Source organism: Mobula hypostoma, chromosome 28, assembly GCF_963921235.1.
Source record: "Mobula hypostoma chromosome 28, sMobHyp1.1, whole genome shotgun sequence".
Lineage (NCBI taxonomy): Eukaryota > Metazoa > Chordata > Chondrichthyes > Myliobatiformes > Myliobatidae > Mobula > Mobula hypostoma.
Genome location: NC_086124.1, coordinates 25,767,833 through 25,790,144, shown reverse-complemented (window position 1 = coordinate 25,790,144; position 22,312 = coordinate 25,767,833). Strand labels below are relative to the sequence as shown.

The 22,312-nt window shown below is 52.3% G+C and overlaps 1 protein-coding gene across 2 annotated transcripts in view; it reads right to left on the bottom strand.

The window, feature by feature from the left end:
• Nucleotides 1-623: 623 nt before the first annotated feature.
• Nucleotides 624-22,312, bottom strand: part of kdm5c (lysine demethylase 5C) — a 131,570-nt gene continuing 109,881 nt past the window's right edge. Inside the window, exons 20-27 of one of the 2 annotated variants that reach the window (XM_063035217.1) lie at nt 16,715-16,853; nt 14,677-14,856; nt 13,727-13,867; nt 11,253-11,705; nt 10,641-10,713; nt 7,423-7,643; nt 5,408-5,635; nt 624-2,082 (exon numbers count right to left, since the gene is read on the bottom strand). In XM_063035217.1, the coding sequence (XP_062891287.1) occupies nt 2,074-2,082; nt 5,408-5,635; nt 7,423-7,643; nt 10,641-10,713; nt 11,253-11,705; nt 13,727-13,867; nt 14,677-14,856; nt 16,715-16,853 (1,444 nt within the window). In that variant the 3' untranslated portion in view covers nt 624-2,073. The remainder of the gene's footprint in view (nt 2,083-5,407; nt 5,636-7,422; nt 7,644-10,640; nt 10,714-11,252; nt 11,706-13,726; nt 13,868-14,676; nt 14,857-16,714; nt 16,854-22,312) is intronic. The other variant, XM_063035218.1, reaches the window with a different exon arrangement.

The window sequence follows — 22,312 nt, the reverse complement described above, 5'->3', positions numbered from 1 at the left end:
TAAAGCCTCTTCTCGCTGCAGCGACCTGCTGCTGGCTTTTCTACTCGGGCAGTGGACCTTAGTGAAACCCTCTCCTCTCCAAAACTTCCAAACATACATGGAGGGGTTGAAGGGACTAGGCAGAATAATGTTTTGGTATAGACTAGATGGGTCAATTTCTTTGCTGTGGCAGTCTCGGACTCCAGAACTCCTACGTTCCAGAGTTTACACGGAGAAACGTGCAAAGTTCGTGCACAGACACCACTGGTGGCAGGGATCAAAACTGGGTCTCTGTTTCATGAATGTGGTGAATCAGGGTCCCTGAGTTGGGGTAGGATGGTTGGTGAAGCCACCGTATAGAGACTGTCTGTGTTGTGGTTGGGTCCCTTGCTCACGACCACAAGACTCAGGAGCAGGGTTGGCACATTTGACCCAGTGAGTCTGTTCCGCTATTTAATCATGGTTGATTTATTATCCCTCTCAACCCTTGTCCGAGTCTACCCTTAATCCTCAACCCCGTGACAGAACTAGTGGGAACCCTCATTTTCCTTCCCAGTGTTGGGCAGGAGATTTCCACCAATGATACCAGCCTGTGCCACTGGGATAGGGCAGTTGTGTGCAGAAGCATCCAAGTACACAGGACATGAAATCTTTTTTTTTTAAACACATCTCTAAACTTTTATTTCTAGCGGGACCCTGAAATAGACAAAAAAAAAGGCATAAAAGGAAAAAAAAATAGTTATAACAAATTACTTACACTTGGAATATTAATTACAATGTTTTAAGAAAGTCTGTCAGGAGGAGCAAGGGAAGAGGTAGGGGCTTTGGCCGGGAGGGGAATGAGGGATCCTGAATCCAGGAGAGGAGGGGTTGAAACGGGGGATGAATCCACAGCTTCTCTACAGCCCTGCCATGGGCTTCCCGCTCCACCCCAACCACCTCCCATTTGGCGGTCCTTTGCCACAGTCCTGCTTGGTGTAGGCAAGTGCGCCTTTAAGGGAGGATGGGGGTGGGGGAGAACGTAGGCGAGCTGGTCAAGGCGGAACTAACACTACCCCGTGTGTTTGCGTGTGTGTGTGTGTGTGTGTGTGTGCGTGCGTGTGCGTGCATGCATGCTGGCCCCAAAACCAGCCATCACGAAGAATGTACAATGTGCAGCCGACACTATATACACAAGACGGACTGCGCGAGTGCTTTACAAACAGAGGCGTCTTTTTTTAAAAAAAACCTTTTTAAATAAAAAGAGAGGTCTTGCAGAGAGAGAAATGGGTTCCTGTCCTAATCACAGTGGGTGCACCTGGGAACCTCTTGGCTATTGAACAGTACCAGTATGCACTCTAAACCCTGAAGGGGGGTGGGGGTAGGAGTGTATGGATGGTGGGGTGAGGTGGAGAGAGAAATACGGGGGGTGGGGGGCTGCAACAAGCACTCACGGACTTCACAAACACCCCAAGGCTCTCTGCAAGGAATTAAATATTTGGGCACACGCTCCTGTCTGGGACGGCGAACGTCAAGGGAAATAAAATAGTCCCGTCGCCGCGGCAGCCACGACTTTCTCCCTCTCTTCCACGCTCGTGGAAATAGGACCTCCGGGGGGAGGGGGGGGGTTCCGAATGGCGTAATCCTCCTGCTGGCTCCCCCCACCCTCCCTCTCATACACACACGCGCACACACACACAGACACACAGGGCCGGACGAGGGAAGCTTGCCAGGCAAATCCTCTTTGAAACAGTTAAAGTCATTTGGGGTGGAAGCAAGCCGCAGCACACCCCCCCCACTCCCGCTCCTGTCGTGTTCCTCTTTGCCCTGGATGGTGAGGTTGGGGGGGGGTGGGGAAAACAAAGGAGAGATGTCGCCTGAGAGTCCTTGTGCTCCAATCTCTCTGCTTCCGGCCACACAATCGACCTCCTCGTGCCCATCCATCAGCGGAATCTGCTTGCGGTCAGCGTCCTCACCACCGCCGTTCCCCCACCCCTCCCCACTCCACCCCCACCCTCCCCGAATCCCTGTCCCAGAAAAAAAAAATGCTCCTGATGGGCGGGGCCAAAGAGCCCTGGTCCAACTCGAGTTCATAGTCTCTTGGGCAGCCTCCGATCATAAATGCTGAAACGAGAGAGAGAGAGAGAGAACATACTCAGTGAAGAACTGAAGGGGCAGTGCCTCGTACACGGGATGCAGGGGGCAGGCCGCTGTACAGATTCAGGTTATTCAGCCCATCATGGACATGCCCACAAACACTAATGTCAGTTTCTGGCAGCATTAGTACATTCCCCTGTACTTGTCCAAGTGTCTGTCTAAATGCCTCTAAAGCGAAGCCATTTTATGTTATTCCTGTACCTCCTCTGGTAGTGCCTTCTGTTGCCCTTCACGCCCCTGGTGCCTTAGAACAGCAGTGAAAACCCTCCGTCTCTGGTGGGGTTCATGGCTTCATTCGTTATGTCCGCAGTTCACGATTTCACCCACTCTCGGTGAAAAATACTCACCCCCTCAAGTCAGATCCCTTCTACCCTCTCACCTTAAACCCTTGCCCTCGAGCTCCAGACTTTCCCACCCTGCAAAAAATACACCATCTATCATATCCATGTCCCCTAGTAACTTCATTTAGGGACCCCTATCACCCAGGACGTGCCCACATCTCATTGCTACACTCAGGGAGGAGATACAGGAGCTTGAATTAGTGGTTCAGGAACAGCTTCCTCCCCTCTGTTGACTGATTTCTGAACAGACCCTGACTCGATGGACAGTACCTCACTTCTCTTCAGCCTGTCTTTTTGCGCTACTAATTTAATTTATTTATTTTAAGTTGCGATATATCGTGAAACAGGCTGAGCTGTGCCACCCAGCATTTCCCTGATTTAATCCAGGCCTAATCGTGGGACAATTTACAATAACCAATTAACCTAAAACCGGTACATCTTTGGACTGTGGGAGGAAACCCACGCGGTCACGGGGTGAACGTACAAGCTCCTTACAGACAGCGGCGGGAATTGAACCTGTATTGCCTGTACTGTAAACTGTAACACCGTCCCACAACATATTGCAATATACTGCTGCTACAAGACAACAAATTTCACAGCATATTAAACCTGATTCTGGTTCAGATTTTACCAAACCTCCACAAAATCGGCCCTCAGCCTCCTGAGGCTAGCGACTCAGTGTAGTACCCAGCTGAAAGGTTTACAGCACCAGCGGTCGGGGGTCAATTCCCGCCTCTGCTTGTGAAGAGTTTGGACATTCTCCCCATGAGCACATGGGCTTCCCCCAAGTTCCAAAGGCATGCTAGTTAGTACGACGTATTGGCGCCAGAAGCACGGTGAGCTGCCCCCTGCACATTGTTGGGACGGTTGACGCAAACAACTCATTTCGCTGTAAGTTGGCATAAGACACAGAGGCAGAATCAGGCCATTCAACCCATGAAATCTGTTCTGCATTTCCATCATGCTTCATTTATCTCCCCTCTCAACTCCTGTTTTCTCCCTGTTTGATACTATTACTAACCAAGAACTTATCAACCTCCTCTTTAAATACACCCAATGACTTGGCCTCTATAGCCATATATGGCAATGAATTCCACAGATTCACCACCCTCTGGCTAAACAAATTCCTTCTCATCTCTGTCTAAAAGGATCTCCTTGTATTCTGAGGCTGTGCCCTCTGGTCCTAGACTCCCCCACTACAGGAAATATCCTCCCCATCCAGTCTTTAAATATTCAATAGGTTTCAATGAGTTTGGCAAGGATTGTGCTGATGCTTGCCTGATTTAAGGGGCCAGACTGGAAACATCAAATCAAGGCAGAGAGTGAGGAATGACTTGCTGTTTGGCCAATTTAACGCTGGGCCACATTGAAAATGTCAGGGTGTCAGGTATAGAGGTGAGGGACGGCCTGGTGTTCAGGGCGTTGCTCAGTGAGGTTTGTCTCTGTGCTGAACTGAGGCTGTAGTCGCGGCTCTGGACTCACCTTCGTGAACATCAGTTCTGAATGTTATTTGCTTACTTTTTATTGTTTGCACAGATTGTTCTTTGTTCTTTCTTTTGGGTGTTTGACTGTCTTTTTTTAATGGGTTTCTTTGTTTTGTGGCTGCCTGTAAGGAGACAATTCTCAAGGTTGTATAATGTATGCATACTTTGATAATAAATGTACTGTGAACTTTGAACTCCAGCCAAACACTCCTCCTGTTAACCCTTTCATCTCATTCTTTGGCCTGCAGGGGTGAGTAGGTGGCATCTATTTCGATATGTCTGCTTACAGAGTTATTAGAAAAGAACAATGCTTCTAAAAGTTCTCATGCCTGATTCGTGTTTGCCTGCTGCAGTGTCTCAGTTAAAATGGTGTCCTTTCACCACCATCCTAAGGAAGCAGGGGTCCCCATTTTTTTTTATGCCACAGATTCCTACCATTAACTGAGAGATCCATGGACGCCAGGTTTAGAGGGACATGGGCCAAAAGTACCCACCTATCCGAAATTCTCTCCCCTCCACCCCCTCAAAAGCCTGAAACTACATACCTCCAGGCTCAAGGACAGCTCCTGTCCCACTGTTATCAGAGTCTTGAACAGACTTCTTGTATGATAAGATGGAGTCTTGGATCTCAATCTATCCTATCATCTTGCACCTTATCATATGTATATATATCTGCACCGTAACAGTGACACTTTATTCTGCATCATTATTGTTTTACCATGTTCTTCTTCAATTCACACTGTGAAATCTGATCTGAATGAACAAAGTTCACAGTACATTTATTATCGAAGTCTGTATACATTACACAACCTTGAAATTTGTCTCCTTACATGCAGCCACAGAGCAAACTCAGAAGAACCCTTTTAAAAACAGACTGTCAAATACCCAAAAAAAGATGGAAGGGGGAAGAGGGGAAGGGGGAAGAGGAGAAGGGGGTGGGAAAGGTAGGATGGGGGAAGGAGGAAGAGAATGGGGAGCGAGAATGGGGTGATGGGGGAGAGAAAGGGGTGAGGGAACAGGGTGGGGGGAGAGAACGGGGTGAGGGGGGGAGAGAACAAATTGTGCAAACAACAGAAATAAGAAAACTGCTTCAGAATTAAGTTTTAAGAAAGCCACGAAGCCAGGTATCACTGCAGCCGGAGCAGAGCACGGCCTCAGTTTAGCGTGGAACAGAGTAAATGTCGCGGAACAGTGAACAGAACAGGCCTCGCCTCCCGTCCGGACATCCTGACCTTTTCAACCTGGCCCAGCGCTTAAATTGCCCAGACGTCGAGTCGTTCCTCGCTTTTGGACCAGTATGCAGGACAAACTTTTCACTGCATCTTAGTACACGTGATGATAAGCAGGCAAATGGGACCAACTCAGATGGGCAGCATGGAAGAAATGGGCCGAAGGGCCTGTTTCTGTGCTGTGTGACCTTGACTTTGGCTCTAAGAGAGGGCAAGAAGCAGCAGCCACAAGACTCACCTCCACTCCGTTGTGTGTGACAGGGCTTGGTGATGTCCCAAAGTCGCCTCCTTGGGGCTCTGCCCCGCCCTCCCCTCGTGCCGTATCTGCCTTGGGCCGTTTCTGCTCGGCTGGCTCCGCTTCCTCGGGCCCCAGCGGCGGGAGGGCGTCGCCCTTCTCCGGTTTCCTTTTGCGTCGCTTCTCCGGCGAGTCCTTCCCCCGCAGCTTGGCCAGCTTGCTCTCGAGTTTCTGGGAGGGGCAAGTGGAGGGGTGGAGGGCAATAAGGAAAAAAGAACACGGCAGCTCAGAAAAATGCCAACTCCAGTGCCAAACCCAGCACCCTCCGCACAGCAGGATCCCACTCTGGACTGTTTATAAAGTGAGGGGGAAGGGGCAGGGGTCAGGAAACCCAGTCTAACAGTTTGATGAGACCGAAGTCTCTGCCTCTCTCCCTGCTCCAGAGATCCAAGATCAATCCTGATCTTGTCTGGCACTTTGTTTGTATGTGTGAGTGCATTCCTGTATGCCTGTCTCTGTGTGTATGTGCATTCCTGTATGACTCTTTGTCTGTGTATTCCTGATGACTGTATGTGCACGTGCATTCCTGTAATCCGGTCTCTGTGTATGTGCATTCCTGTATGACTCTGTGTGTGTATTCCTAATGACCGTGTCTGCATTCTTGTATGCCTGCCTGTCTCTGTGTGTGTTTTTTCAAACTGTGCCAGGTCACTGTAGATGTTTATGGTGGCACTGGACAGATTGAGGAACTGATGGGGAACTGGTACAGGAGAAGGGCCAAAGCCAGCCTGTGGTAAAAGCAGAAGCCTCCGGGCCATCACTCTTCGGCCCAGCACAGAGGGCTGATGGACCTACGAACAAGATAAGATGGTGCAGATTGTGGCCCTGCATCACGGCTTTCACATCAGCTGTACCAACAGTGAGGTGGGGGAAAGGATGGGGAGATCTGGCGTCTGATGGAAGGCAGAGTCTGGTACGGACCAGATCCCAGAACAAGAGAACCAGTTCATCATGCGTTGAGCCGGACAAGCATTCCCTCAAGATTCCTTACCATTGAAGTGCTGGTCTGGAATCTAAAACAGGGAAATGAAAAGGTATGAGGAGAATTTGACAGCTCTGGACCTGTACTCACTACAGTTTAGAAGAATGGGGGGCGGGGGTGTGGAATCTCATTGAAACCTATTGAATATGGAAAGAACTAGATAGAATTGAAGTAGAGAGAAATTTCTTTAGCCAGAGGGTGGTGAATCTGTGGAATTCATTGCCACAGACAGCTGTGGAGGCCAAGTCATTGGGTATATTTAAAATGGAGGTTGACAGGTCGTTGATTAGACAGGGCGTCAAAGATTACGGGGAGAATGGGGTCCAGGGGGATAATAAATCAGCCATGATCAAATGCCAGAACAGACTGAATGGGCTGAAGGGCCAAATTCTGCTGTATCTTATACTTCTCTAAATTCCTGGGAATATATCCCAGGATTGCGGGGTTCCCTCTACGGAACGAACTGTTGGATCCCAGGAATGAACAGGAAACCCCCACAGCAATTGCTGCCAACCTCAGAAACTGGTGCCAGTCTCATAGACCCGCACAAAAGTTTGTGACTCAGAACAGCTCATGGGACTGCAGGGACAGTTTGTGTTACAGCATGATCAGTTATTCTTAATAAGGCATTAAGGTCTGGGCTCAATAAATCTTCATTCTCCTGTCAAAACGCATCAGTGTTGTTTAGTGACAGGTTGTGGGCTGGTCACAGTGTTACTGTTTGCTGTTCGCAGTGTGCAGGGAGCTTCACTCTGACCCTGGGTGTGTGCAATGGGAAGATGCAGAGGGAGCTTCACTCTGTCTGACCCGGGAGTGTGTGATGGGTCGGTGTAGAGGGAGATTCACTCTGTGTCTGGCCCCAGGAGCTCGAGATGGGAAGGTGTGGAGGGAGCTTCAAGGTGAATCAACCACAGGCATTCCAACAGTAATAGAAGCTGAACCCACACTGGATGGACACAGTTGCACAGAAACTAACCTGCAGCAGAGACTGGATCTGTTCACGGGGAGGGGAGCGTACAGAGTGGAGCACCCTCCAGATATTGTGGCTTTCATCCAGCGTCACTTCCAGCAGGTCCCCGTCAACCATCAGCTCCTCCAACTGTTGCTGGACCATCTCCGATAGCTCAACTGCTGGGCTGTTGGGCCGCAGCTCCTCCGTACCTGTACACGTCCGGCGGGAGGACGGAGAGGACAACACTGAAACACAGGGTAAAAGGAGTTTGTATCCAAGTCTGTAACCAACTCCCAGTGTTCTGTTATTCTTTATACAAAGCCCCGAACTTCCATATTAGATCCCAGTCTGTAACCCATTCCCAGGAATTCGTTATTCTACATTTAAACCCTTCGAACCCCCAGTTTAGACCTCTGCCTGTAACCCACTACTGGGGATACATAGAAAATAGGTGCAGGAGTAGGCCATTCAGCCCTTCGAACCTGCACCGCCATTCAGTACGATCATGGCTGATCATCCAACTCAGAACCTTGTACCTGCCTTCTCTCCATACCCCCTGATCCCTTTAGCCACAAGGGCCATATCTAACTCCCTCTTAAATATAGCCAATGAACTGGCCTCAACTGTTTCCTGTGGCAGAGAATTCCACAGATTCACCACTCTCTGTGTGAAGAAGTTTTTCCTAATCTCGGTCCTAAAAGGCTTCCCCTTTATCCTCAAACTGTGACCCCTCGTTCTGGACTTCCCCAACATCGGGAACAATCTTCTTGCATCTAGCCTGTCCAATCCCTTTAGGATTTTATACGTTTCAATAAGATCCTCCTTCAATCTTCTAAATTCCAACAAGTATAAGCCTAGTTGATCCAGTCTTTCATCATATGAAAGTCCTGCCATCCCAGGAATCAATCTGGTGAACCTTCTTTGTACTCCCTCTATGGCAAGATGAGATCTGATATTCTCTATATAAAACCCCCCTGAACCCTTGGATTAGACCCCAGCCTGTAACCCACTCCTGGGGATCTGTTATTCTATATATAAACCCCTCTAAACCCCTGGACTAGATGCCAGCCTGTAAACCACTTCCAGGGATCTGGTATTCTATAATAAACCCCCAAAGCCCTGGATTAGATCCCAGCCTGTAACCCACTTCCAGGGAACCCTATATATAAATTCCTGAACACCTGGATTAGATCCCAGCCTGTATCATGGTCTGAACCATTATTTTTGAGAAACAGCTGCAGTAGTGGGATGTGAGGTACCCTGGTCCAGAGCACAGCACTTTAAGCAATGTTTTATCCTTGCCAACAAAATCGTCATAAGCCCATAAGACACAGGAGCAGAATTAGGCCATTCAGCCCATCGAGTCTGCTCCGCCATTCGATCATGACTGCTCAGTCAACATTCAGTCACTGTCAAGGCTGATTTGTACTTCTGCGTAGGCTCTACGCTGTAGCCTACGCCGTTGTGAGCATTCATACTTGTGCGTTGGTGTGTCTACGTTGCTCTGCAATTCACCACCAAAATGCTAGTTGGCGGTGGGGTTTCTATGTCACTGCGTTGAGTTTCTTTGTGTTGAATTTCTTTATGTACTTCAATCAATGGCGACTGAAATTGAGTGCATCATGCTGGAGTTGGAGTTAATAAATGTTGAACAAGAGTTACTTTTATTGAAATTACTGCAACGCAGAAAAGAGAAGACGTCGGAGGAGATGGTGTGTACGACCATTGAACGGATTGAGGCAGAAGGAGGGTGAATTTTCTGGGTTTGGCCACTGAGAGACATGGACGAGGAAATGCATTTCAAATATTTTCAGATGTCGGCAGGTAGATTTGACGACTTGATGAGAAGAAGCAATCGGAAATGCGTAGGAGGAAATGTGGTGCTACCAGGCGGACCAATCACAGTTGTTGCCGTCTGCGTCGCCGTGACACGTAGTTACATTTTTGGGGAGGTGCACGTCAGGCTACGGCGTAGGGTACACGGCTATGCTGTACCTACGGCGTAGATTTGATGCAAAGTATAAATTGGCCTTTAAGAACCTCTCAGTGAATTAACTGGGGAGCTTAAGCTCATTGGCGCCACTCTGTGGCTCTACAGGGAGTGGAGCTGGTTGAGGCAACATGTGTAATAGTCATATGAGTCCATTGGCCTTCGTTCTATGCAGGCGGTACCCACATACTGAGATAGAGGAGTCGGAATCAGTGATTGGGACCACTTCTTTTTATGCTATATGTCAATGGGATTGATGGCTTTGTGGCCAAGTTTGCAGACAACACAAAGGTGAAGGGGAAGGTTGTGTTGAGAAAGTAGAGGGGCTACAGGAGGACTTAAGATGGATTTGGAGAACGGGCAAAGAAATGGCAAATGGAATACAGTGTCAGGAAGTGTATGGCCATGCACTTTGGCAGAAGAGATAAAAGCATAGACCATTTTCTAAATGGAGAGAAAATTCAAACTTCTGAGATACAAAGGGATTTTGGAATCCTGCAGGATTCTCAAAAGGTTAATTTGCTGGTTGAGTTGCTGGTGAGGAAGGACAATGCAATATTACTGTGCATTTTGAAAGGACTGGAATATAAAAGCAAGGATGTAATGTTGAGACTTCATAAAGCACAGGTGAGACCTCACTTGGAGTATTGTAAACAGTTTGGGCCTCATATCTAAGAAAGGTTGTGCTGACATTGAAGAGTGTTCAAAGAAGGTTCATGGAAATGATTTTAGGTTTGAAAAGCTCATCACTGATCATTTGATAGCTCTGGGCCTGTATTAACAGGAATTCAAAAGAACAGGGGAGATGGGGAAATTGCTGATACCTATTGAACACCGAAAAGCCTCAGTAGAGTGGATGTGGAGATTATGCTTCCTATGGTGAGGGAGTCTAAGACCAGAGGACACAGAGGGGGGTCCAGTTAGAACAGAGATGAGGAGGAACTTCTTCAGCCAGAGAACGATGAAATCTGTGGAACTCATTGTCACAGGCACCTCTGGATGCCAAATCATTGTATATATTTAAGGTTAATGGATTGGTCAGGGCATGAAGGGATACAGGGAGAAGGAAAGGGGTTAGACCTGAGAGGGAAAATGGATCAGCCATGATGAAATGGCAGAGCAGACTTGATGGGCCAAATGGTGTAATTATGGTCTTATGGAAACAGATGGGTAAAGGGACAGAAGGAGGGTAGGGGTGTAGGTAGAGACACAGAGGAAAGGGGTGTAGGTACAGGGGAAGGTGGGTGTTTACCTGGAGTTTCTGTGGTACTGACAGCCGTGCTGTCTCTTGCCACCTCCCCGGCTTCAGGCTTCTGCTCATCAGTCTGCAACGAATGGCAAGAACCTCTGTTAGTGCACAGCGCCGCCATCCCACCTTGCCACCCCTCCCTCTGGCATCCCCTCATCGCACCCCTGCTTTCCTTCACCCTGCCCACCGTTCATCTCTCCACTCCCCTTTCCACCTTCTGCTGGTTCAACCCTGATTTAACCCCATCCTAATTACGGGACAATTTACAATGACCAATTAAACTACCCAGTACGTCCTTGGACTGTGGGAAGAAACTGGAGAACCAGGAAAAAGGTCTTGCGTTCCACAGGGAGGACATATACAGTCCTTGCAGAGGACGCCGGGATTGAGCTCTGAATTCCGAGGTCCTGAGCCCCACTGTCCACCTTGCCTATCTGGATGTGTTCTCCAGTACATGCCCACTGCTTGACCCCTATGAAGTTCTACTCTCCCTCCCTCCCTTCCCCCTTGCCTACCTGCTGGATGTGTGCTACAGTTTGTGCCTGCTGCCCCCGACCCCTATGAAATTCTACTCTGTCTCCCTCCCTCCCCGCCCCTCCCCCCCCCATTGCCTACCTGTCGGGTCTGTGCCCCGGTGCGTACCCGCTGCCCCTGCAGCCTCTCCAGGGCGGCGCCCACCTCGCGGGAGGCGAGCGCCCGCCGGGCCCGGTCCTGCCACCGGATGGCTCTCTCGGTCAGGCACTGGAGGGCTTCCCCCTCGGGCAGGCGCACCGGCAACCTCTGCAGAGCCACCAGCAGCGAGAGGATGAGCTGGAGGCGGGGCCGCCGCGAGCGCTGGCACAGCGGGCACAGGAACCGGGCCTGGCCGTCCCGCCAGCTGGGCGATGAGCGCCCCGGGGAGACGCAGGTCCCGTGGTAGCGGCCGCCACACAGCTCACACTGCAGCGCCACCTCACCGGCCCCTTCCCCGCACACGCAGGCTGGGGCCCCCTGTCCTGCCGCGTTCCTTCGCCTCAGCGCACGGATGCCCTCCTTCTCCTTCTGCTCTGCCTCCCGGAATGCCAGGATCTGGGGGAAGGTGGGGTGGGGTGGGGAGAAAAACACAGGGAGGAAGAGACATAATTCAACAACACAGCAATACTCAATACCAAGGATTAACAACCCTTTTTATGCCATGGACCCGTACCATTAACTGAGGTTGGGGACCCCTGCTCTATACAAATAACTAGTCGTAGTGTCAAATTAAACCTGTCCAAACTTCTCTAACATTGAAATTGAGCTGGCATCCACCACTCCTGCTGGCAGCTCATTCCACACTCACACTTACCACCCTTGGGTTCACCTTTCACCCATGATCTCTGATTGTAGTCCCACCCAACCTCAGTGGAAGGAGCCTGCTGGTATTTACCCTGTCTTTACCCCTCATAATTACCTTCCTCGGGGAGATAAATAAATTTGACTTGTTTCCTTTGACCCTTTTAATCAACAAACCACAGAAACCACATCCTGTCCAGCTTGGTATGGCAACTGTTCTGTACGAGACCGCAAGAAACTGCAGAGTCGTGGACACAGCTCAGCACTTCAAGGAAACCAGTCTCCTCTCCACAGACTCAGTCTACACTCATCGCTGCCTTGGTAAAGAAGCCAGCCGATAAAGACTCACCCATGTCGGACATTGTCTCTTGCCCCCTCTCATCAGGCCTGAAAGCTTGTACCACTTACAGCTCTACCCTGCTGTTATAAGACTATTGAATGGTCCCCTTGTAAAATGGACTCTCGACCTCACTGTCTACCTTGTCATGGCTTTGCACTTTGACTGCCTGCCTACCCTGTCTACATGCTGTCATTATATTCCCTTGTGCTATCCCATTGCATTTGCCTGATGTGTACGGAAGGCATGTAGACTTGTGTTTTTCACTGTCCCTCAGTAGATGTGACAATAATGAACCCATTTTTACCAGTTTGTTAATGAATATAGAACACTACATCACAGTGCAGTCCCTTCGGCCCACAATGTTGTGCCGACCCTTTAACCTACTCTCACCCTCTCGTCCTACATAGCCTCCATTTCTCCATCATCCATGTCTCTCATCTTCACCATCATTATTGCCATGTCGTATGATGTGGGCGATTGTGGTTGTTCTTGGCAAATTCTTGTGCCACTGTCTTCTTCTGGAGCAGTGTCTTTACAAGACAGGTGACCCCAGCCATTATCAAAATTCTTCAGAGATTGTCTGCCTGGCATCAGTGGTCACATAACCAGGACTTGTGATCTGCACTGACTGCTCATACGACCATCCACCACCTGCCCCCATGGCCTCATACGATCCTGATTGATGGACTAAGCAGGTGCTACACCTTGCCCAAGGGTGACCTGCAGGCTAGTGGAGGGAAGGAGTGCCTTACACCTCACATGTCCTTTGGTAGAGACGCATCTCCACTCCGCTACCCACTTATGTCTCAAGAGTTTCTTCAACGTCCCTAATGTATTTGCCTCTACTACCACCCTTGGCAGCATGTTCCAGCCACCCACCAGTCTGTGTATAAAACATACCTCAGATATCCCCCCCTATACTTCCCTCCAATCACCTTAAAATTAAGCCCCCTCATACGAGCCATTTGATCTGTGCCTCTTATCATCTTCTACACCTCTATCAATTCAACCCTCATCCTCCTCTCCAAAGAGAAAAGCCCAAGCTCAGTCAACCCATCCTCATCAGACATGCTCTCTAATCCAGGCAGCACCTTGGTAAACCTTTAAAGAACTCTAAGATCAATCTAATCCCTCCTACCCACAGACAGAGACCTCCATTTTTCTTTCAAGACAGCACAGGCCCTTCAGACCATGATGTTGTGCTGACCCTTTAACCTACTATAAAATCAAACTAACCCTTCCCTCCCACATGGCTCTCCATTTTACTAATATCCATGCATTTAAGAGTCTCTTAAATGCCCCTAATGTATCTGCCTCTACTGCCATCCCTGGCAGGGCATTCTACGCACCCAAAACTTTTTGTGTAAAAATCTTAAATCTGACATCCCCCTTATAATCTTTTCCAATCAGCTTAAAACGGTGTCGGGAAACTCACAATGGATCCGGGATCCCGTATGTCTTGCGCGGATAATCCCAGGCCATCGGTGTCCGCTTTATCTAGTAGATTCTCCTTGGCTTTCTTCCACTTGGATCTCCTGGCATTGTCCGACCCAACATCAGCACAGGGGCACAGAACCTGTTGGCAAGGGTGCCAGTTAGTTATCACTGAGGTTACGTTACCTCAGAAACCCCAGCAGTGAATGAGGCTTCAGTAGCGTCATGGGCTCTGATGATCATATAGCCAGGCAAAGGAGTGGAGCGGGAAAAAGGTGAGACGAAGGAAGCTAGAACTGGGTGTGGGGTGGTGTGGAGAAATATCAGAGAAGGAAAGGGGCATTTTGTAAGTAAGATGCAGTTTCTGATCCATTTGAGTTCGACGGTTGAGCAGTTTGGGGTGGGAAGGACTGTGATTCACTGTGTAACACAGTGAAGCTTCCTCCACACTGTTCCATCACACACTCCTGGGGTCAGACACAGAGTGAAACTCCCTCCACACTGTCCCATCACACACTCCTGGGTCAGACACAGAGTGAAACTCCCTCCACACTGTCCCATCACACACTCCTGGGTCAGACACAGAGTGAAACTCCCTCCACACTGTCCCATCACACACTCCTGGGTCAGACATTGAGTGGAGTTCCCTCTACACTGTCCCAACACACACTCCTGGGGTCAGACACAGAGTGACGCGCCTTTCACACCGTCCAATCACACACTCCCTCTGCATCATCCTGAGATTTAGGACAAAGGAACGTGATGTGCAAGCCTTGATCGGTGGAGGGAAAAATCAGTGAATCCTGAATGCCTGCCTCTCAGCCATGGGATGGGAACGTCTGAGCCAGTGAATGGACTCATTGGGGTGGTGGGATTGGGAAATGGGAGGGGGCCGAGGAGAACTAGGGAGACACAGTGGGTGTGGGAGATTCAGGGGCACGTGGCACTTGCCTCCAGTAGCGTGTAGCAGGAATTCCTCTTGAGAAACGTCCTGGTGGCTTTCTCTCTCCAGGAGTGGGCAGCTGCTACCTGGCTCTCCAGCTGAGGTAGTTCTTCCATGCGAACAGGTAGGTCGCGCCCTACCGCCACCAGCCCCTCCAGGTCGTCCAGGCACGGGTAGTGGTCTCCATTCTGAAAGCAAACCAGATGCTCGTTAGAAGGTGGGGGCTGATGGGGTTTGCTGAGGTTTGGAGGGTCTCTGTTCTTTCATCTTCACGGTGCATGTCTATCCTGTGTAGGAGTGAGGCACTGGGAATGCAGTGGGAGGGACGACGAGGAGGGAGCGCTGCACTGCGAAGGAGCGGTAAGGAGGGAACACCACGCTGCGGGATGGACGGCAAGAACGGAGCCCTGTGATGTGGTAGGGGAGGTGTTGCAGTAGTGGTAACGAGAAGGGAGCGCCGCGCTGTGGGAAGGGCGGCGAGGAGGGAGAAGTGAAATACTTAAGAGGAACCTGAGGGGGGGGAGCTTCTTTACTCAGAGGGTGATGAGAGTGCGGAACGAGCTGCCAGCAGAAATGGTGGATGCACGTTCGATTTCAACGTTTAAGAGAAGTTGGACAGGAGGGACGTGGGGGGGCTACGGTCCAGGTGCGGGTAGATGGTACAGAGAGAAACAGGCCGAAAAGGGCCTGTTTCAGTGCTGTACTCGTAGTAACAATTTAAATCTGGAATTAAATGTCAACCAGTTATTCTATGTATGAAACTACTGCATTATTCTGAAATAGTAGTGGGGCAGTGTGGAGGCTCATGTGTTGGCAAGTTCAGGCTTGAAGCGTTCTGTATGGTAGGAGAGCATGGCCACTGAATGGTATTTCAGGAGTTACCCAACACTCGGGTATACTGTCTGCTGCTGAATCCACGATTCACAGGATGTGTGAATCTCTTAAAGGGACCTACCCACACACGGGCCTGTGTGTCAGTAATGGGGTCCACCTCCCCACAGGCGACCCCAGGATAGTCATGAGGGGCACATATAAGGGGAATGGTTACAGTCAGAGAGTGCACAAGTTTAATGCGAGGGGAAGGAGGGGCAATTTTTTCCACACAGGGTGATGGGTATAAGCAACAGGCTGCCAGAGGAAGTGGTAGAGGTGGATACAATTACAATGCTTGAGAGAGACCGAGGTAATTCCACCATGTGGACAGCCCCAAGCCTGGCTGTGAAAGGAAAAGGGTTGGGCACGGGGCTAACAACCCCATCCTGTGAAAACCCAGAGCTACAGAAACGCCAACAGAGAGCTCATCCCTGGGAAGGGAAGGCCCTTCACTTAGGAGCTATATGAAGTCGTATGGTGAAAGCAGAAGCCACAGGGACAATCAACCTTCTATTGGCCCAGGACAGAGATCTTTGGCGAGCTGCTGTTGGCAGTCTATGGCTCAGCAGGGGTGATGGGCTTAAGAAGATGAAGAAGAAAGAGATTGGTCAGAGAGGTTTAGAGGGATATGGGCCGAGGGGCCTGTTTCTGTGCTGTGTGACTCTGTGACTAGGAGAGGGGATAAATAACCTCGGGCTGCTTCAGTACCCTGTGCCCATGTGTTCACTGTCATCCCATCCGTTCAGAGTTGAATGACAGGTGACTGGGGAATAAAGTGGGAAACATGTCCCCCAGAGGAAGGGGTTAATAAAGGGCTCACAGCTCTGGAGACCCAGTTCAAGCTGAGCCTGTGTGTGTGTGTGTGTGTGTGTGTGTGTTGCATGTATATCTGGGTGTGTTGCTGACTGTGTGAGTGAGTCTATATAGACTGCACGTTCTCCCTGTGAACACGGTGGGTTTTTTTTGGACAACCTGATCCCCTCCCACATCCCAATGATAGTCGGTGGGTTACACCCTTCCCACAGTGTTGCTGGTTGCTGGTTGATGGCAATGGGGGTGGGACCAAGAGGGGCTCAGGGTACAGCCCACTGCTAGACTGACCTGTTGATGGGGGGGCGGGTGCGGTGGGGGAGAGAGCCAGAGCTGACCGCTCCGCAGTCCTGGCAGACTTACCTGAATCTCCTCGACGTCTGCGATCCAGGCCTTGGCTTTGGACAGCGCCTCCTTCAGGGCCAGTACTTTGGGCAGTTCCACTGGAATGTGCTCTGCCTCCTTTATTATGGCTTCAAGCGTGGCCGCCGGGTGCTTCTGCCTAGTGAGGGAATCCATTACACATGACAACAACTCAGTCTGGGGTCCGGCCCCATGCCCTGCAACCTGCTGAGGAGTTGGAAGGCCGAGTGGAACATGCAAACTCGAACAGGGGCAGCTGGAGCAATGATCTGACATCATTCGTTCGCCCCAACGGAGTGAGCAGAGGGTTCCAAACCAGAACGAGGGGGCTAACTGAGGCAGCATCTCAGATTAAGACAGAAATATGGCAAGCCTTGTATATCTCCAGTGCAGGAAGAGGAGAGGTGAGGGAGCCTTCATGGCTAAGGACTTTGGACCAGAGGGAAGTCGAGGTGCACAGGAAGATACTACTAAGCTGTTGGGGGTAACAGACATGTGCCATTGCCCCATTTACCAACTAACCCACATCTCGGGAAGTGGTTCACAGTTCCAAATACAGTCTGACAGGATCTCCTCCTACTCTTTCCTGCTCTGGCTATCGATCTGTGCCATAGACAATCTGGTTGGGGCGAGCATCACATCCTCCCGTCCTCTCCCTGGCTGAGTCGGCCCTGAGTCAGCACCCAACACTTTCACCCTGTCTCCCACATCTGCTCAGAGACCGGCAGGGGGCAGCCTCTCATCCCCACGTATGAACTGTGCACCAGTGGTTCTACAAGGACGCGGGTACTGTGTGTGTGTGTGTGTGTGTGTGTGTGTGTGTGTGTGTGTGTGTGTGTGTGTGTGTGTGTGTGTGGTGTGTGTGCGGTGTGTGCCATGTGAGGTGTGCGCATGCGTGCAGTGTGGTGTGGTCTGTGCTGTGCGCCAGTGGTGTGTGTGTGTACGTGTCTGTGTGAGTGGTGTGTGTGTGTGAGTGGTGTGTGTGCGTGTGTGGACGCGGGTACGTGTCTCTGTGAGCGTGGGGGTGGGGTACGTGTCCGTGTGAGTGTGGGGACGGGGGACGTGTCCCTGTCAGCGTGGGGACGGGGGACGTGTCCCTGTCAGCGTGGGGACGGGGGACGTGTCCGTGTCAGCGTGGGGACGGGGTACGTGTCTGTCTGAGTGTGGGGACGGGGGTACGTGTCTGTCTGAGTGTGGGGACGGGGGTACGTGTCCGTGTCAGTGTGGGGACGGGGGTACGTGTCCGTGTCAGTGTGTGGATGGGGTACGTGTCCGTGTCAGTGTGTGGATGGGGTACGCGTCCGTGTCAGTGTGGGGATGGGGTACGCGTCCGTGTCAGTGTGGGGATGGGGTACGCGTCCGTGTCAGTGTGGGGATGGGGTACGCGTCTGTGTCAGTGTGGGGACGGGGTACGTGTCTCTGTGAGTGTGGGGACGGGGTACGTGTCCGTGTGAGTGTGGGGACGGGGTACGTGTCCGTGTGAGTGTGGGGACGGGGTACGTGTCTGTGAGTGTGGGGATGGGGTACGTGTCCGTGTCAGTGTGGGGACGGGGGACGTGTCCGTGTCAGTGTGGGGATGGGGGACGTGTCCGTGTCAGTGTGTGGATGGGGGACGTGTCTGTGTCAGTGTGTGGATGGGGGACGTGTCTGTGTCAGTGTGGGGACGGGGTACGCAGTGTGGGGACGGGGGACGTGTCTGTGTCAGTGTGGGGACGGGGTACGCAGTGTGGGGACGGGGTACGTGTCCGTGTGAGTGTGGGGACGGGGTACGTGTCCGTGTGAGTGTGGGGACGGGGTACGTGTCCGTGTCAGTGTGGGGATGGGGTACGTGTCCGTGTGAGTGTGGGGACGGGGTACGTGTCCGTGTGAGTGTGGGGACGGGGTACGTGTCCGTGAGTGTGGGGACGGGGTACGTGTCCGTGTCAGTGTGGGGACGGGGTACGTGTCCGTGTCAGTGTGGGGACGCGGGTACGTGTCCGTGTGAGTGTGGGGACGGGGTACGTGTCCGTGTCAGTGTGGGGACGGGGTACGTGTCCGTGTCAGTGTGGGGACGGGGTACGTGTCCGTGTCAGTGTGTGGATGGGGTACGTGTCCGTGTGTCCGTGTGAGTGTGGGGACGGGGTACGTGTCCGTGTCAGTGTGGGGACGGGGTACGTGTCCGTGTGAGTGTGTGGACGGGGTACGTGTCTGTGTGAGTGTGGGGATGGGGTACGTGTCTCTGTCAGTGTGGGGATGGGGTACGTGTCTGTGTCAGTGTGTGGATGGGGTACGTGTCTGTGTCAGTGTGGGGATGGGGTACGTGTCTGTGTCAGTGTGGGGATGGGGCACGTGTCTGTGTGAGTGTGGGGATGGGGCACGTGTCTGTGTGAGTGTGGGGAGGGGGTACGTGTCTGTGTCAGTGTGGGGATGGGGTACGTGTCTGTGTCAGTGTGTGGATGGGGTACGTGTCTCTGTCAGTGTGTGGATGGGGTACGTGTCTGTGTCAGTGTGTGGATGGGGTACGTGTCTGTGTGAGTGTGTGGATGGGGTACGTGTCTGTGTGAGTGTGTGGATGGGGTACGTGTCTCTGTCAGTGTGGGGATGGGGTACGTGTCTGTGTCAGTGTGGGGATGGGGTACGTGTCTGTGTCAGTGTGGATGGGGTACGTGTCTGTGTCAGTGTGGATGGGGTACGTGTCTGTGTGAGTGTGGATGGGGTACGTGTCCGTGTGAGTGTGGATGGGGTACGTGTCCGTGTGAGTGTGGATGGGGTACGTGTCCGTGTCAGTGTGGGGATGGGGTACGTGTCTGTCTGAGTGTGGGGATGGGGTACGTGTCTGTGTGAGTGTGGGGATGGGGGACGTGTCTGTGTCAGTGTGGATGGGGGACGTGTCTGTGTCAGTGTGGATGGGGTACGTGTCTGTGTCAGTGTGTGGATGGGGTACGTGTCTGTGTCAGTGTGGGGATGGGGTACGTGTCTGTGTGAGTGTGGGGATGGGGTACGTGTCTGTGTGAGTGTGGGGATGCGGTACGTGTCTGTGTGAGTGTGGGGATGCGGTACGTGTCTGTGTCAGTGTGGGGATGGGGTACGTGTCTGTGTCAGTGTGGGGATGGGGTACGTGTCTGTGTCAGTGTGGGGATGGGGCACGTGTCTGTGTGAGTGTGTGGATGGGGCACGTGTCTGTGTGAGTGTGGGGATGGGGCACGTGTCTGTGTGAGTGTGGGGATGGGGTACGTGTCTGTGTGAGTGTGGGGATGGGGTACGTGTCTCTGTGAGTGTGTGGATGGGGTACGTGTCTGTGTCAGTGTGTGGATGGGGTACGTGTCTGTGTCAGTGTGGGGATGGGGTACGTGTCTGTGTGAGTGTGGGGATGGGGTACGTGTCTGTGTGAGTGTGGGGATGGGGTACGTGTCTGTGTCAGTGTGGGGATGGGGTACGTGTCTGTGTCAGTGTGTGGATGGGGTAGGTGTCTGTGTGAGTGTGGATGGGGTACGTGTCCGTGTGAGTGTGGATGGGGTACGTGTCTGTGTCAGTGTGTGGATGGGGTACGTGTCTGTGTGAGTGTGGGGATGGGGGACGTGTCTGTGTCAGTGTGGATGGGGGACGTGTCTGTGTCAGTGTGGATGGGGTACGTGTCTGTGTCAGTGTGGGGATGGGGTACGTGTCTGTGTGAGTGTGGGGATGGGGTACGTGTCCGTGTGAGTGTGGATGGGGTACGTGTCCGTGTGAGTGTGTGGATGGGGTACGTGTCTGTGTCAGTGTGTGGATGGGGTACGTGTCTGTGTCAGTGTGGGGATGGGGTACGTGTCTGTGTGAGTGTGTGGATGGGGTACGTGTCTGTGTCAGTGTGTGGATGGGGTACGTGTCTGTGTGAGTGTGGGGATGGGGTACGTGTCTGTGTTGAGTGTGGGGATGGGGTACGTGTCTCTGTGAGTGTGGGGATGGGGTACGTGTCTGTGTGAGTGTGTGGATGGGGTACGTGTCTGTGTGAGTGTGTGGATGGGGTACGTGTCTGTGTGAGTGTGGGGATGGGGTACGTGTCTGTGGGGATGGGGTACGTGTCTGTGTCAGTGTGTGGATGGGGTACGTGTCTGTGTCAGTGTGTGGATGGGGTACGTGTCTGTGTGAGTGTGGGGATGGGGTACGTGTCTGTGTGGATGGGGTACGTGTCTGTGTCAGTGTGTGGATGGGGTACGTGTCTGTGTGAGTGTGGGGATGGGGTACGTGTCTGTGTGGATGGGGTACGTGTCTGTGTCAGTGTGGGGATGGGGTACGTGTCTGTGTGAGTGTGTGGATGGGGTACGTGTCTGTGTGAGTGTGTGGATGGGGTACGTGTCTGTGTCAGTGTGGGGATGGGGTACGTGTCTGTGTCAGTGTGGGGATGGGGTACGAGTCCGTGTGTCAGTGTGGGGATGGGGTACGTGTCCGTGTCAGTGTGTGGATGGGGTACGTGTCCGTGTCAGTGTGTGGATGGGGTACGTGTCCGTGTCAGTGTGGGGATGGGGTACGTGTCCGTGTCAGTGTGGGGATGGGGTACGTGTCCGTGTCAGTGTGTGGATGGGGTACGTGTCCGTGTCAGTGTGGGGATGGGGTACGTGTCCGTGTCAGTGTGTGGATGGGGTACGTGTCCGTGTGAGTGTGGGGATGGGGTACGTGTCCGTGTGAGTGTGGGGATGGGGTACGTGTCCGTGTGAGTGTGGGGATGGGGTACGTGTCCGTGTGAGTGTGTGGATGGGGTACGTGTCCGTGTCAGTGTGTGGATGGGGTACGTGTCCGTGTCAGTGTGTGGATGGGGTACGTGTCTGTGTCAGTGTGGGGATGGGGTACGTGTCTGTGTGAGTGTGTGGATGGGGTACGTGTCTGTGTCAGTGTGGGGATGGGGTACGTGTCTGTGTGAGTGTGTGGATGGGGTACGTGTCTGTGTCAGTGTGTGGATGGGGTACGTGTCTGTGTGAGTGTGGGGATGGGGTACGTGTCTGTGTGGATGGGGTACGTGTCCGTGTCAGTGTGGGGATGGGGTACGTGTCCGTGTGAGTGTGTGGATGGAGTACGTGTCCGTGTGAGTGTGTGGATGGGGTACGTGTCCGTGTGAGTGTGTGGATGGGGTACGTGTCCGTGTCAGTGTGTGGATGGGGTACGTGTCCGTGTGAGTGTGTGGATGGGGTACGTGTCCGTGTGAGTGTGGGGATGGGGTACGTGTCCGTGTGAGTGTGGGGATGGGGTACGTGTCCGTGTGAGTGTGTGGATGGGGTACGTGTCCGTGTGAGTGTGGGGATGGGGTACGTGTCCGTGTGAGTGTGGGGATGGGGTACGTGTCCGTGTCAGTGTGGGGATGGGGTACGTGTCCGTGTGGATGGGGTACGTGTCCGTGTCAGTGTGGGGATGGGGTACGTGTCCGTGTCAGTGTGTGGATGGGGTACGTGCCCGTGTGAGTGTGGGGATGGGGTACGTGTCCGTGTCAGTGTGGGGATGGGGTACGTGTCCGTGTGAGTGTGGGGATGGGGTACGTGTCCGTGTCAGTGTGTGGATGGGGTACGTGTCTGTGTCAGTGTGGGGATGGGGTACGTGTCTGTGTCAGTGTGGGGATGGGGTACGTGTCTGTGTCAGTGTGTGGATGGG